This window comes from Panulirus ornatus, chromosome 11, assembly GCF_036320965.1.
Source record: "Panulirus ornatus isolate Po-2019 chromosome 11, ASM3632096v1, whole genome shotgun sequence".
Classification (NCBI taxonomy): Eukaryota; Metazoa; Arthropoda; class Malacostraca; order Decapoda; family Palinuridae; genus Panulirus; species Panulirus ornatus.
Genome location: NC_092234.1, coordinates 920,137 through 935,111, shown reverse-complemented (window position 1 = coordinate 935,111; position 14,975 = coordinate 920,137). Strand labels below are relative to the sequence as shown.

The following is a 14,975-nucleotide window of genomic DNA, read 5'->3' as shown; positions in this document are numbered from 1 at the left end:
GAAAACAGACAAAAATGGCCACATTCATTCATACACAGTCTCTAGCTGTCATGTGTAAAGCACCAAAACCACAACTCCCTATTCACATCCACGTCCTGCAGACCTTTCTGTGATTTACCCCAAACGTTTCACATGCCCTGGTTCAGTCCACTGACAGTATTAGTATTTCAATGAAAAAATACACAAAGAAAAAACACTGAAAAAGAGGAAGAGAACTACTTAATTTACAAACTAGTGAAGTTAACATGCACTGCTAAGTGGCAAATATTTTGGATAATGCTGCTAGCTCTAATACTTTCATAATCAGAGAAGTATGGTGACCCTAGTGCTTGGTAAAAAATTTGCACATTATCTCTATATTTCAAAATGTTATACAGGATTAAGACACATTCACGTTCATTCAAACTAACCATAGTTCCTTTATTAAGGTTCCGATCAATAGTGCAGTAGGAGTGAGGTGCCTGGTCACCACGATTGGTCATAATAACACAGATATCTGACACCATCAGTTCGTTGCACGCAGCATTATCACTTGCTCGTCTGCAACCAACAATGCATAGGGAATCAGTGAATGATAGTGAAAATCAGTTATGAGATGATATGAAGATAATGCTTTGAATGCAAAGGTGAGTAATGTGGCAGTTGAGGGTATAATTGGTGTACATGGGGTGATCAGTGTTGTAAAGGAAAATGATGAAGTCCTTGTGGATTTGTGTGCTGAAAATGAGTGGTGATTGGGAATATCTAGTTTAAAAAGAGATACACATAAGTATACGTATGTGAGTAGGAGAGATGGCCAGAGAGCATTATTGGATTACGTGTTAATTGATAGGCATGTAAAAGAAAGACTTTTGGATGTTAATGTATAGAGAGGGGCAGCTGGAGGGATGTCTGACCACTATCTTGTGGAGGCGAAGATGAAGATTTGTAGAGGTTTTCAGAAAAGAAGAGAGAATGCTGGGGTGAAGAGAGTGGTGAGAATAAGTGAGCTTGGAAAGGAGACTTGTGTGAGGAAGTACCAAGAGAGATTGAGGGCAGAATGGCAAAAGGTGAGACCAAATGGTGTAAGGAGAGTGGGGGAGGAATGGGATGTATTTAGGAAAACAGTGATGGCTTGCGCAAAACATGCATGTGGCATGAGAAAGGTGGAAGGTGGGCAGATTAGAAAGGGTACTGAATGGTGGGATGAAAAGGTAAAATTGTTAGTGAAAGAGAAGAGAGAGGCATTTGGATGATTTTTGCAAGGAAGTAGCGTAAATGACTGGGAGAGGAATAAAGGAAAGCAGCAGGAAGCCCAGAGAAAGGGGCAAGAGGTGAAAAAGGGGGCAAATGAGAATTGGCATAAGAGAGTATCATTAAATTATAGGGAAAATAAGATGTCTTGGAAGGAGGTAAATAAAATGCATAAGACAAGAGAACAAATGGGAACATTGGTAAATGGGGCACATGGGGAGGGAATAACAAGTAGTGATGAAGTGAGGAGATGGAGTGAATATTCTAAAGGTTTGTTGAATGTGTTAGATGATAAAGTGGCAGATATAGGATGTTCTGGTTGGGGTGGTATGCGAAGTGAGAGGGTCAGGGAGAATGGTTTGGTAAACAGAAAAGAGGTAGCGAAAGCTTTGCGGAAGATGAAAGCTGACAAATCAGCGCATTTGGATGGTATTGCAGTGGAATTTATCAAAAAAGGGGGCGACTGTGTTGTTGATTGGTTGGTAAGGATTATGGTGAAGTGCCTGAGGATGGCAGAATGCATGCATAGTGCCATTGTATAAAGGCAAAGGGGATAAAGTTGAGTGTTCAAATTACATAGGCATAAGTTTCTTGAGTATTTCCTGGGAAAATATATGGGAGGGTATTGATTGAGAGGGTAAAAGCATATGCAGCAGATTGGGGAAGAGCAGTGTGGTTTCATAAGTGGTAGAGGGTGTGTGGATCAGGTGTTTGCTTTGAAGAATGTGAGAAATACTTAAAAAAACATAGATTTGTATATAGCATTTATGGATCTGGAGAAGGCATATGATAGGGTGGATAGAGATGTTTTGTGGAAGGTTTTAAGAGTATATGGTATGGGAGGTAAGTTGCTAAAAGCAGGGAAAAGTTCTTACCTTGGATGTAAGGCATGTGTATGAGTAGGAAGAGAGGAAAGCAACTCATTCCCAGTGAATGTCGGTTTGTGGCAGAGGTGCGTGACGTCTCCATGGTTGTTTAATTTGTTCATGGATGGGGTGGTTAGGGAGGTAAATGCAAAAGTTTTGGAGAGAGGGGTAAGTATGCAGTCTGTTGTGAATGAGAGGGCTTGGGAAATGTCAGTTGTTGTTTGCTGATGATACAGTGTTGGTGACTGACTTGGGTGAGAAACTGTAGAAGTGGGTGACTGAGTTTGGTGAAGTGTGTGAAAAAAGAAAGTTGGGGGTAAATATGAATAAGAGCATGGTTATTAGGTTCAGTAGAGTTGAGAAAGTGTGGAAGGCCAGAACGTTATCTCGGAGAGCAAAAATGGGTATGTTTGAAGGAATAGTAGTTCCAACAATGATATATGGTTGCGAGGCATGGGCTATAGATAAGACTGTGCGGAGGAGGGTGGATGTGTTGGAAATGAGATACCTAAGGACATTATGTGGTATGAGGTCGTTTGATCGAGTAAGTAATGAAAGGGTAACAGAGATATGCGGTAATAAAAAGTGTGGTTGAGAGGGCAGAAGAGGTTGTGTTGAAATGGTTTGGAGACATGGAGAGATTGAGAGGAAAGACAGACAAAGAGGATATATGTGTCAGAGGTGGAAGGAAGAAGGAGAAGCAGGAGACTAAATTTGAGGTGGAAGGATGGAGTGAAAAATATTTTGAGCGACTGGGGCTTGAACGTACAAGAGGATGAAAGGTGTGCAAGGAATTGAGTGAACTGGAATGATGTGGTATACCAGGGTCGACGCGGTGTCAATGGATTGAACTAGGGCATGTGAAGTCTCTGGTATAAACCATGGAAAATTTGTTGGGCCTGGATGTGGAAAGGGAACTTTGGTTTTAGAGCATTACACATAACAGATAGAGATTGAGTGTGAACGAATGTGGCCTTTTTTATCTTTTCCTGGCGCTACCTTGTGGGTGGGTGGATGCTATTTCATGTATGGCAGGGAGGCGACAGGAATGGACGAAGGCAACAAGTATGAATATGTATTTATTCTTATTTATTCATCTTATTATACTCTGTCGCTGTCTCCCGCCTCAGCGAGGTAGCGTTAAGAACAGAGGACTGGGCCTCTGAGGAAACATCCTCACCCAACCCCCTTCTCTGTTCCTTCCTTTGGAAGGAAAAGACAACAAAGGCCACATTCGTTCACACTCAGTCTCTAGCTGTCATGCATAACGCACCGAAACCACAGCTCCCTTTCTACATCCAGGCCCTACAAAACTTTCCATGGTTTACCCCAGATGCTTCACATGCCCTGGTTCAATCCATTGACAGCATGTCAACCCCAGTATACCACATCATTCCAATTCACTCTATTCCTTGCATGCCTTTCACCCTCTTGCATGTTCAGGCCCCGATCACTCAAAATCTTTTCCACTCCATCTTTCCACCTCCAATTTGATCTCCCACTTCTCCTCGTGCTCTCCACTTCTGACAAATATATCCTCTTTGTCAATCTTTCCTCATGCATTCTCTCTATGTGACACAACCATTTCAAAACACCCTCTTCTGCTCTCTCAACCACACTCATTTTATTACCACACATCTCTCTTACCCTTTCATTACTTACTCAATCAAACCAGCTCACACCACATATTGTCTTCAAACATCTCATTTCCAGCACATCCACCCTCCTCCGCACAACTCTAGCTCACACCTCACAACCATATAACATTGCTGGAACCACTATTCTTAAAACATACCCATTTTTGCTTTCTGAGATAATGTTCTCGACTTCCACACATTTTTCAATGCTCCCAGAACTTTCGCCCCCTCCCCTACCCTGCGACTCACTTCCGCTTCCATGGCTCCATCCGCTGCCAAATCCACTACCAGATATCTAAAACACTTCACATCCTCCAGTTTTTCTCCATTCAAACTTACCTCCCAATTGACTTGTCCCTCCACCCTACTGTACCTAATAACCTTGCTCTAATTCACATTTACTCTCAGTTTTCTTCTTGCACACACTTTATCAAACTCAGTCACCAGCTTCTGCAGTTTCTCAACCGAATCAGCCACCAGCGCTGTACCATCAGCGAACAACAACTGACTCACTTCCCAAGCTCTCTCATCCACAACAGACTGCATACTTTCCCCTCTTTCCAAAACTCTTGCATTCACCTCCCTAACAACCCCATCCATAAACAAATTAAACAACCATGGAGACATCACGCACCCCTGCTGCAAACCAACATTCACTGAGAACAAATCTCTTTTCTCTCTTCCTACTCATACACATGCCTTACATCCTCGATAAAAACTTTTCACTGCTTCTGACAACTTTCCTCCCACACCATATATTCTTAATACCTTCCAAAGAGCATCTCTATCAACTCTATCATATGCCTTCTCCAGATCTATAAATGCTACATACAAATCCATTTCCTTTTCTAAGTATTTCTCATATACATTCTTTAAAGCAAACATCTGATCCAAACATCCTCTACCGCTTCTGAAACCACACTGCTCTTCCCCAATCTGATGCTCTGTGCATGCCTCCACCCTCTCAATCAATACCCTCCTATATAATTTCCCAGGAATACTCAACAATCTTATACCTCTGTAATTTCAGCACTCACCTTTATCCCCTTTGCCTTTGTTCAAAGGCACTATGCATGCATTCTGCCAATCCTCAGGGATCTCACCATGAGTCATACATACATTAAATATCCTTACCAACCAGTCAACAACACCGTCACCCCCTTTTTTAATAAATTCCACTGCAATACCATCCAAAGCCGCTACCTTGCCAGCTTTCATCTTCCGCAGAGCTTTTACTACCTCTTCTCTGTTTACCAAATCATTCTCCCTCACCCTCTCACTTTGCACACCACCTCGACCAAAACATCCTATATCTGCCACTCTATCATCTAACACATTCAACAAACCTTCAAAATACTCACTCCATCTCCTTCTCACATCACCACTACTTGTTATCACCTTCCCATTAGCCCCCCTCACCAATGTTCCCATCTGTTCTCTTGTCTTACGCACTTTATTTACCTCCTTCCAGAACATCTTTTTATTCTCTGTAAAATTTAATGATTCTCTCCCCAACTCTCATTTGCTCTCTATTTCACCTCTTGCACCTTTCTCTTGACTTCCTGCCTCTTTCTTTTATACATCTCCCAGTTATTTGCACTATTTCCCTGCAATTATCATCCAAATGCCTCTCTCTTCTCTTTCACTAATAATCTTACTACTTCATCCCACCACTCACTACCCTTTCTAATCTGCCCACCTCCCATGCTTCTCATGCCACAAGCATCTTTTGCGCAAGCCATCACTACTTCCCTAAATATATCCCATTCCTTCCCCACTCCCCTTACATCCTTTGCTCTCATTTTTCCATTCTGCACTCAGTCTCTCCTGGTACTTCCTCACACAAGTCTCCTTCCCAAGCTCACTTACTCTCACCCCTCTCTTCACCCCAACATTCAACAAGTCGCTGTCTCCCGCGTTTGCGAGGTAGCGCAAGGAAACAGATGAAAGAAATGGCCCAACCCCCCCCATACACATGTATATACATACGTCCACACACGCAAATATACATACCTACACAGCTTTCCATGGTTTACCCCAGACGCTTCACATGCCTTGATTCAATCCACTGACAGCACGTCAACCCCGGTATACCACATCGCTCCAATTCACTCTATTCCTTGCCCTCCTTTCACCCTCCTGCATGTTCAGGCCCCGATCACACAAAATCTTTTTCACTCCATCTTTCCACCTCCAATTTGGTCTCCCTCTTCTCCACGTTCCCTCCACCTCCGACACATATATCCTCTTGGTCAATCTTTCCTCACTCATTCTCTCCATGTGCCCAAACCACTTCAAAACACCCTCTTCTGCTTTCTCAACCACACTCTTTTTATTTCCACACATCTCTCTTAACCTTACGTTACTCACTCGATCAAACCACCTCACACCACACATTGTCCTCAAACATCTCATTTCCAGCACATCCATCCTCCTGCGCACAACTCTATCCATAGCCCACGCCTCGCAACCATACAACATTGTTGGAACCACTATTCCTTCAAACATACCCATTTTTGCTTTCCGAGATAATGTTCTCGACTTCCACACATTCTTCAAGGCCCCCAGAATTTTCGCCCCCTCCCCCACCCTATGATCCACTTCCGCTTCCATGGTTCCATCCGCTGCCAGATCCACTCCCAGATATCTAAAACACTTCACTTCCTCCAGTTTTTCTCCATTCAAACTCACCTCCCAATTGACTTGACCCTCAACCCTACTGTACCTAATAACCTTGCTCTTATTCACATTTACTCTTAACTTTCTTCTTCCACACACTTTACCAAACTCAGTCACCAGCTTCTGCAGTTTCTCACATGAATCAGCCACCAGCGCTGTATCATCAGCGAACAACAACTGACTCACTTCCCAAGCTCTCTCATCCCCAACAAACTTCATACTTGCCCCTCTTTCCAAAACTCTTGCATTTACCTCCCTAACAACCCCATCCATAAACAAATTAAACAACCATGGAGACATCACACACCCCTGCCGCAAACCTACATTCACTGAGAACCAATCACTTTCCTCTCTTCCTACACGTACACATGCCTTACATCCTCGATAAAAACTTTTCACTGCTTCTAACAACTTTCCTCCCACACCATATATTCTTAATACCTTCCACAGAGCATCTCTATCAACTCTATCATATGCCTTCACCAGATCCATAAAAGCTACATACAAATCCATTTGCTTTTCTAAGTATTTCTCACATACATTCTTCAAAGCAAACACCTGATCCACACATCCTCTACCACTTCTGAAACCACACTGCTCTTCCCCAATCTGATGCTCTGTACATGCCTTCACCCTCTCAATCAATACCCTCCCATATAATTTACCAGGAATACTCAACAAACTTATACCTCTGTAATTTGAGCACTCACTCTTATTCACATATATTTCTTTTTTCATACTTATTCACTGTCTCCCGCATTTGCGAGGTAACACAAGGAAACAGACGAAAGAATGGCCCAACTCACCCACATACACATGTATATACATAAACGCCCACACACACATATATATATGCCTATACATTTCAATGTATACATACATATACATACAAAGAAATATACATATATTCACATGTACACACTCATACTTGCTGCCCCCATCCATTCCCGTCGCCACCCCGCCACACATGAAACTTTGAAATGTATGTGTGCGTGTGTGGGCGTTTATGTATATACATGTGTACATGGGTGGGTTGGGCCATTCCTCGTCTGTTTCCTTGTGCTATCTTGCAAACGTGGGAGACAGCGATTAAGTATAACAAAATGAAGATAATGCAAGATAGGTGTAAGAAGGATGAAATAGTGGGTGTTTATACAGACAGCAAAGAAGCACAGACAGGGAATACTAAAAGAAATATGCAAACAAACATGAATTATAATTACTAACTGCTGTTTAGATTATACGATAACCAAAATGCATGAATATTCCATGAGACAGCGTATCTTAAAACTGGAAGTAGCAAATATAGCATTTATTTCTGAGTACTGAGTGCCTGACAGAATCTCTGTTTTGAAAAAGGATGCCTGACAGTTCCTGATAGTACCATGATAAAGTAATATTGTATGAGCAACTGATACCAGCTATAGAAAAATCTATAGTGATGATCAATCAATTCAGTGAAAGGGCAACATGTGCTTTAGTGTACATGTGGAAAATGAATTGCAAATAGAGAATAACATAAGTATTTATACAATAATGGAATACTACAGTTTCTTGCATATGTCTAGAACAACATACTAATCACCTTTTGCGGTGAACTTTTGCTGAAGAAGCAAAATATGATATCAAAGAGTAAGAGAACAAATCAAACAATATCACCCTGCTATGTTGCTAAAAGCACAGCCTCTTAATCCTAAGGCCCTTACCTATAGGTCATGTAGGTGGTCTGGCCAGATGGGTTAATATTTGCATTGCGTCCCCCATGAGTGAATTCTACTATTTGCGAATCTGCCATTACACGTTCACGTCCCTCATACAGCACACTGAAAAAGGTATTTGTTATTACATGAACTACTGTCTGAAATACTCTCTAGGCACCTGAAAAAAATCTTAATCCAAATAAATGATTTTTTTATTATTTTTATTTTGCTTTGTCGCTGTCTCCTGCGTTTGCGAGGTAGCGAAATAAATGAAAAGCTACTAATAGTTAGCATCACAATAGTCTGAACAATTTCATGCATGTGAATCATCTGAGGTACTATCATGACTGATTTCATTGGTAAAAGTTCTTATCCAACACATTTAAATCCTAATTACCTTGAAAAACTTCTACATAATTGCTACCATTAAAGAGAAAAATGCCAAAAAGATTCAACTGTCTTCACGCAATGGGAGAACTACCTTATGTGTCACCAATGTACATTTTTTTTTCTTTCAAACTATTCGCCATTTCCTGTGATAGCAAGGTAGCGTTAAGAACAGAAGACTGGGCCTTTGAGGGAATATCCTCACCTGGCCCCCTTCTCTGTTCCTTCTTTTGGGAGAAAAAAAAAAAATGTACATATTACATAAACTTCTCCATCACAGTGGGGTTTGGACTAGCTGATCAAACACCATAAAATATCAAATACTTGACACCAAGTTCTTTTTCTTCCTTTCATACTATTCGCCATTACCTCGCTAATGCGGGAAATGGCAAATAGTATGAAAAAAAGAAAAAGAACTTGACATCAAACCTTAACATCCTGGGCCCACTATGTGAATTTGTTTTCTCAAGGGAAACTTGTCAGTCAAATATCATACACATGGGAAAATGAATACAAAGAGTACCATGTGGAACTTAGGTGAAGCTTTAATCACACCTTATTACCCTATGCAGTGTTGCAGTTCAGGTGTTCGATTCCATCTATTCATTTGTTACAGTATACACACTATAACAGTAATAAATAAGGGGGTTAGCTTAGTTCTTAAGTCAATAAGTCATATATAAATATAAAAGGACGAACAATTAACCATAAATAAGTGCGGGTAGGTTAACTGAAAGGAGACATGCTATATCCACAGAGTTAAATATCATACATCATATATTAGCAGTAGTCCAACAGCTCTTAAATATCTAAAACAATGCACTAAATCACTTAACCACTTATCCCTGTCATCTTAAGCAACTGCTTCTTTCTTCAATATTTGTCCAGCATATCTCCAAAACATCCTTATCCAATTTCTGATACTCAAGTAGTTCTCCAGTAATATTTCAAATTGCTCTAACAGTCACCTCACATATCCTACAATACCAGAATATCTCAGTCTACTAACAGGTAACTCTATCATGACCATCAGGTCTCATGTACCCTGTATTTCCTTATCCAATCATCTTCCAGTGTATCTTCATGTTATTACAAGAGTAATGTAGCTGACAATGTGAAGTCATTAACCAACAGCATAAGAAACATGTAACTAAAATATTTGAAAATATTTTGCTCTGCATCATCTTTAGAGGGTAAACATCAAATCAAGATTCAAGCAATCAAATAGTATATGTATCTATGTAGCTACACTATGCATAGATAATACTGAAGAAAAATCTATGCATGCCATCTCCAGTTAATGTAACAAAATATATTCCTTGAGAACACTATGGCTCACTTGTTCGTTCAACATGAGCGGTGAGCTGTGTGTGTACCAATATCAAAATAAAGTCTAACCCACTGGCTCCCACAGACAGCCAAAAAAGAGGAACATCCCATAATACTACAACATCATAAACTTACTTTCTTGTAGATATATTGTATCATACATTTCCATAGTCATACGATCTGAAGTCAAGGCATATGACATGTATTGTTTGAATACACATTCCCAAACTGGACAAGGCGGTAGATGCACCACAAAACATCTACAAATTTTTCAGATTTTCACTGTCCCTGGTGACCTGAGGATCTAAATTAACCTAGAGTCTGGTGGTCTGGTACACATAAACGCTGGTACACTGTTTATGGAATAGTCGTTTATGGAAATGAAAAAAGTTTAAAATTTCAAGGGAAATAAGAAATCTGGGAAAATATCTTGGCATGCCAATGATCAAATGTGATGACATGAGTAGAGCAGTTTTTTGTTTTACTTGTCATTACCTAGAAAAGTTCATAGATATGGAGCATTTCAAATATGAATTTCTTTTAAATGTACTCACATTGTCATATAGAAAGGGTGGCTAAAGGAAATACAAACTTAACTGTGAAACCACATAAAATAACAGGTATGATCATTTATGTCTAAAATTAATGACAGGAAATAAGCCATATACAAGCCATCCCCTACTTATGACCTATGTGACTTACTACCATCTGTACATATGACTGGAAAAAATATAAAAAGCAAAAATGATGAAACATGAACTAAAGAATCTTAAATAAAAGGTAAAAAGATACTACAGAATCATATAATATGGCTGGTTAACAAAAAATGAAATCATGATTGAAATTGAGCAGGATAAAAGAAAGCTGTACAGGTATACGAATTCTACATGTCATGCTGACATATGTATGACTTCGATCATTTTGAGATCTAAATGGTTGTTCGGAACGGAACTCGGACATATGTCATGGAGGGGGTATATAAGGTAAAGAAATACTGATATCAATAATATGGTATGTGAAAGGTGGGCAGAGCAGAAAGAGTGAGAAGTGGGATGAAAAAGTACAGTTGCTGTTGAAAGAGAAAGGGGAGGCATTTGGGGGTCTTTACAAGGGAGAAACACAAATGATTCAGGGATGTATAAGAAAAAATGGCAAGAGGTTAAGAGGAAGGTGCAGGGGTTGAAGACGAAGGCATATGAGCATTGAGATAAGCATCAGTAAACTTTAAGGAGAATAAGATGTTTCAGAAAGTTGTAATTAACATGCAACAAAAAAGAGGACAAATAGGAAGATCGGTGATGGGGGCAAAAGGGGAAGTGGGAACAAGTAGTGATAAAGTGAGGAGGAGATGGAATGTTTATTCTGAAGGAGTGTTCAATGTGTTTGGTGATAAGGTGGCAGATGTAAGGTGTTTAGGGTAGGGTGGTATGTGAAGTGAGAGAGTCATGGAGAGGGGTCTGGTGAAAGGAAGAGATGGTGAAAGTCTTATGAGGGATGAAATATGGAAAGTCAGCTGGTGTGGATAGTGTTAGTTGAATTTGTTGGTTGGCTAGTTAGGATTCTTAATCTATGTATGGATCATGGTGAGGTACCTGAGGATTTCTGGAATGTATGTTTAGTGCCACTGTATAAAGATAAAAGGATAAAGGTTAGTGTTCAAACTACAGAATTATAAGTTTGTTGAGCATCCCTGGTAAAGTTGTATAGCAGGGTAGTAATTGTATGAGGGAAGGCATGTACTGAGCATCAGATAACAGAGGAATAGAGTGGCTTCAGAAGTTGTATAGGATGTCTGCATCAGGTATACATTGAAGAATTTGTGTGAGATATACTTAGAAAAATGGACAGAACTGTATGTGGCATTTATGGATATGGAGAAAAAATAAGATAAGTTGATCAAGGGTGTAGGGCATATGTACCAGTAGAAACAGAGGAGAGTGAATGGTTCAAAGTGATGTCACCATGGTTGTTAAATTTGTTTATAGATGGTATGGTAAGAGACGTAAATGTGAGAGTCTTGGGTGGATGGGCGAGTATCCAGTCTGTAGGGGATGATGGGGATTGGGAAGTCAGTCAGTGGTTGTTTGGTGATGACACAACAATGGCAACAGATTCTAGTGTGAAGCTGCTGAATTTGGTACTGAGTTTGGAATGGTTTGTGAAAGGAAGAAGTTGAGAGTAAATGTAAATATAAGCAAGGTTATTACATTTAGCGGATTTAAAGGACAGGTTAGTTGGAGTGTGATTAAGAATGGAGAAAACTTGGTTGAAGTGAAGTGTGTTAGATAATTGGGAATGGACAACACAGCGAATAGAACCATGGAAGCGAAACTGAGTCATACACAGGGTGACATGGTGAAGGTTCTGGGACTGAAGGATGTGTGAAAAGAGAATTGTTATCTGCAAGGACAAAAATGGATATATTTGAAGGTATAGTCTCTGAGCATTATCTTATGGATGCAAAGCATGAGATATAGATAAGACTATGCAGAAGAGGATGTCGGTTGGAAACAAAATGTTTAAGGACAGTATTTGATGTAAGGTGGTTGGACTGAATAAGTAATGAAAGGGTAAGACAGTGGTTTGGAAATAAAAAAAGTGTGTGATTGAGAGAGCTGAACAGGGTGTGTTGAAATGGTTTATGCATACTGACAGAATGAGGAAGGAAAGGTTGGCAAAGAGGATATATGCGTCGGAAGGAAAATGGGGAGACCAATTTGAAGATGAAAAGATGTAGTGAAAAAGATTTTGAGCAATAAGGGCCTGAACATGCATGTATAGTATAGAGTGAATTGGAAAGATGAGGTATACTGGGATCAACATGCTGTCATTAGACTGAACCAGGGGATGTGAAGCATTCAAATGTCCATCGAAAGGTCTGTGAGGCCTAGTTATGGAAAGGGAGTTGTTTTCAGTGTATCACACATGACAACTAGAGAATGAATGACAGGGGGTTGTTATTATCATGTGTGGTGGGGTGGCGATGGGAATGAATAAAGGCTCAGTATGAATTATGTACATGTGTATATATGTATATGTCTGTGTGTGTATATATGTGTATACGCTGAGATGTATAGGTATGTATATTTGCTTGTGTGGATGTGTATGTACATACATGTGTATGTGGGTGGGTTGGACCATTCTTTCGTCTGTTTCCTTGCGCTACCTCGCTACCTCGCTAACGCGGGAGACAGCGACAAAGCAAAATAAATAAATATCAAATATATAATATCATACATATAAAAGTGGTCTCCCACTTCTCGTTCCCTCCATCTCTAACACATATATCCTCTTGGTCAATCTTTCCTCACTCATTCTCTCCATGTGACCAAACCATTTCAAAACACCCTCTTCTGCTCTCTCAACCACACTCTTTTTATTACCACACATCTCTCTTACCCTTACATTACTTACTCGATCAAACCACCTCACACCACATATTGTCCTTAAACATCTCATTTCCAGCACATCCACCCTCCTGTGCACAACCCTATCCATAGCCCTCGCCTTGCAACCATACAACATTGTTGGAACCACTATTCCTTTAAACATACCCATTTTTGCTTTCTGAGATAATGTTCTCGACTTCCACACATTCTTCAAGGCTCCCAGAATTTCCACCCTATGATTCATTTCCACTTCCATGGTTCCATCCGCTGCCAAATCCACTCCCAGATATCTAAAACACTTCAATTCCTCCAGTTTTTCTCCGTTCAAACTTACCTCCCAATTGACTTGACCCTCAACCCTACTTATTGCTCTTATTCACATTTACTCTCAGCTTTCTTCTTTCACACACTTTACCAAACTCAGTCACCAGCTTCTGCAGTTTCTTACATGAATCAGCCACCAGTGCTGTATCAACAACTGCAACAACAACTGACTCACTTCCCAAGCTCTCTCATCCACAACAGAGTGCATACTTGCCCCTCTTTCTAAAACTCTTGCATTCCCCTCCCTAACAACCCCATCCATAAACAAATTAAACAACCATGGAGACATCACACACCCCTGCCGCAAACCTACATTCACTGAGATCCAATCACTTTCCTCTCTTCTTACACGTACACATGCCTTACATCCTCAATAAAAACTTTTCACTGCTTCTAACAACTTGCCTCCCATGCCATATATTCTTAATACCTTCCACAGAGCATCTCTATCAACTCTATCATATGCCTTCTTCAGATCCATAAATGCTACATACAAATCCATTTGCTTTTCTAAGTATTTCTCACATACATTCTTCAAAGCAAACACCTGATCCACACATCCTCTACCACTTTTGAAACCACACTGCTCTTCCCCAATCTGATGCTCTGTATATGCCTTCACCCTCTCAATCAATACCCTCCCATATAATTTCCCAGGAATGCTCAACAAACTTATACCTCTGTAATTTGAGCACTCACCTTTGTCCCCTTTGCCTCTGTACAATGGCACTATGCAAGCATTCCACCAATCCTCAGGCAATTCACCATGAATCATACATACATTAAATATCCTTACCAACCAGTCAACAATACAGTCATCCCCTTTTTTAATAAATTCCACTGCAATACCATCGAAACCCGGTGCCTTGCCGGCTTTCATCTTCCGCAAAGCTTTCACTACCTCTTCTCTGTTTACCAAATCATCCTCCCTAACCTTCTCACTTTGCACACCACCACGACCAAAACACCCTATATCTGCCACTCTACCATCAAACACATTCAACAAACCTTCAAAATACCCACTCCATCTCCTCACATCACCACTACTTGTTATCACCTCCCCATTAGCCCCCTTCACTGAAGTTCCCATTTGTTCCCTTGTCTTACGCACTTTATTTACCTCCTTCCAAAACATCTTTTTATTCTCCCTAAAATTTAATGATACTCTCTCACCCCAACTCTCATTTGCCCTCTTTTTCACCTCTTGCACCTTTCTCTTGACCTCCTGCCTCTTTCTTTTATACATCTCCCACTCATTTGCATTATTTCCCTGCAAAAATCATCCAAATGCCTCTCTCTTCTCTTTCACTAATACTCTTACTTCTTCATCCAACCACTCACTACCCTTTCTAATCTGCCGCCTCCCACGCTTCGCATGCACAAGCATCTTTTGTGCAAGGCATCATTGCTTCCCTAAATACATCCCATTCC

General features: G+C 40.4%; 1 protein-coding gene across 1 annotated transcript in view; it reads right to left on the bottom strand.

Moving 5' to 3' along the window:
- Crag (DENN domain-containing protein Crag) overlaps nt 1-14,975 on the bottom strand; it is a 346,089-nt gene that overhangs the window by 314,271 nt on the left and 16,843 nt on the right. Inside the window, exons 4-5 of the mRNA XM_071666294.1 lie at nt 8,122-8,238; nt 411-540 (exon numbers count right to left, since the gene is read on the bottom strand). Of these exons, the coding sequence (XP_071522395.1) occupies nt 411-540; nt 8,122-8,238 (247 nt within the window). The remainder of the gene's footprint in view (nt 1-410; nt 541-8,121; nt 8,239-14,975) is intronic.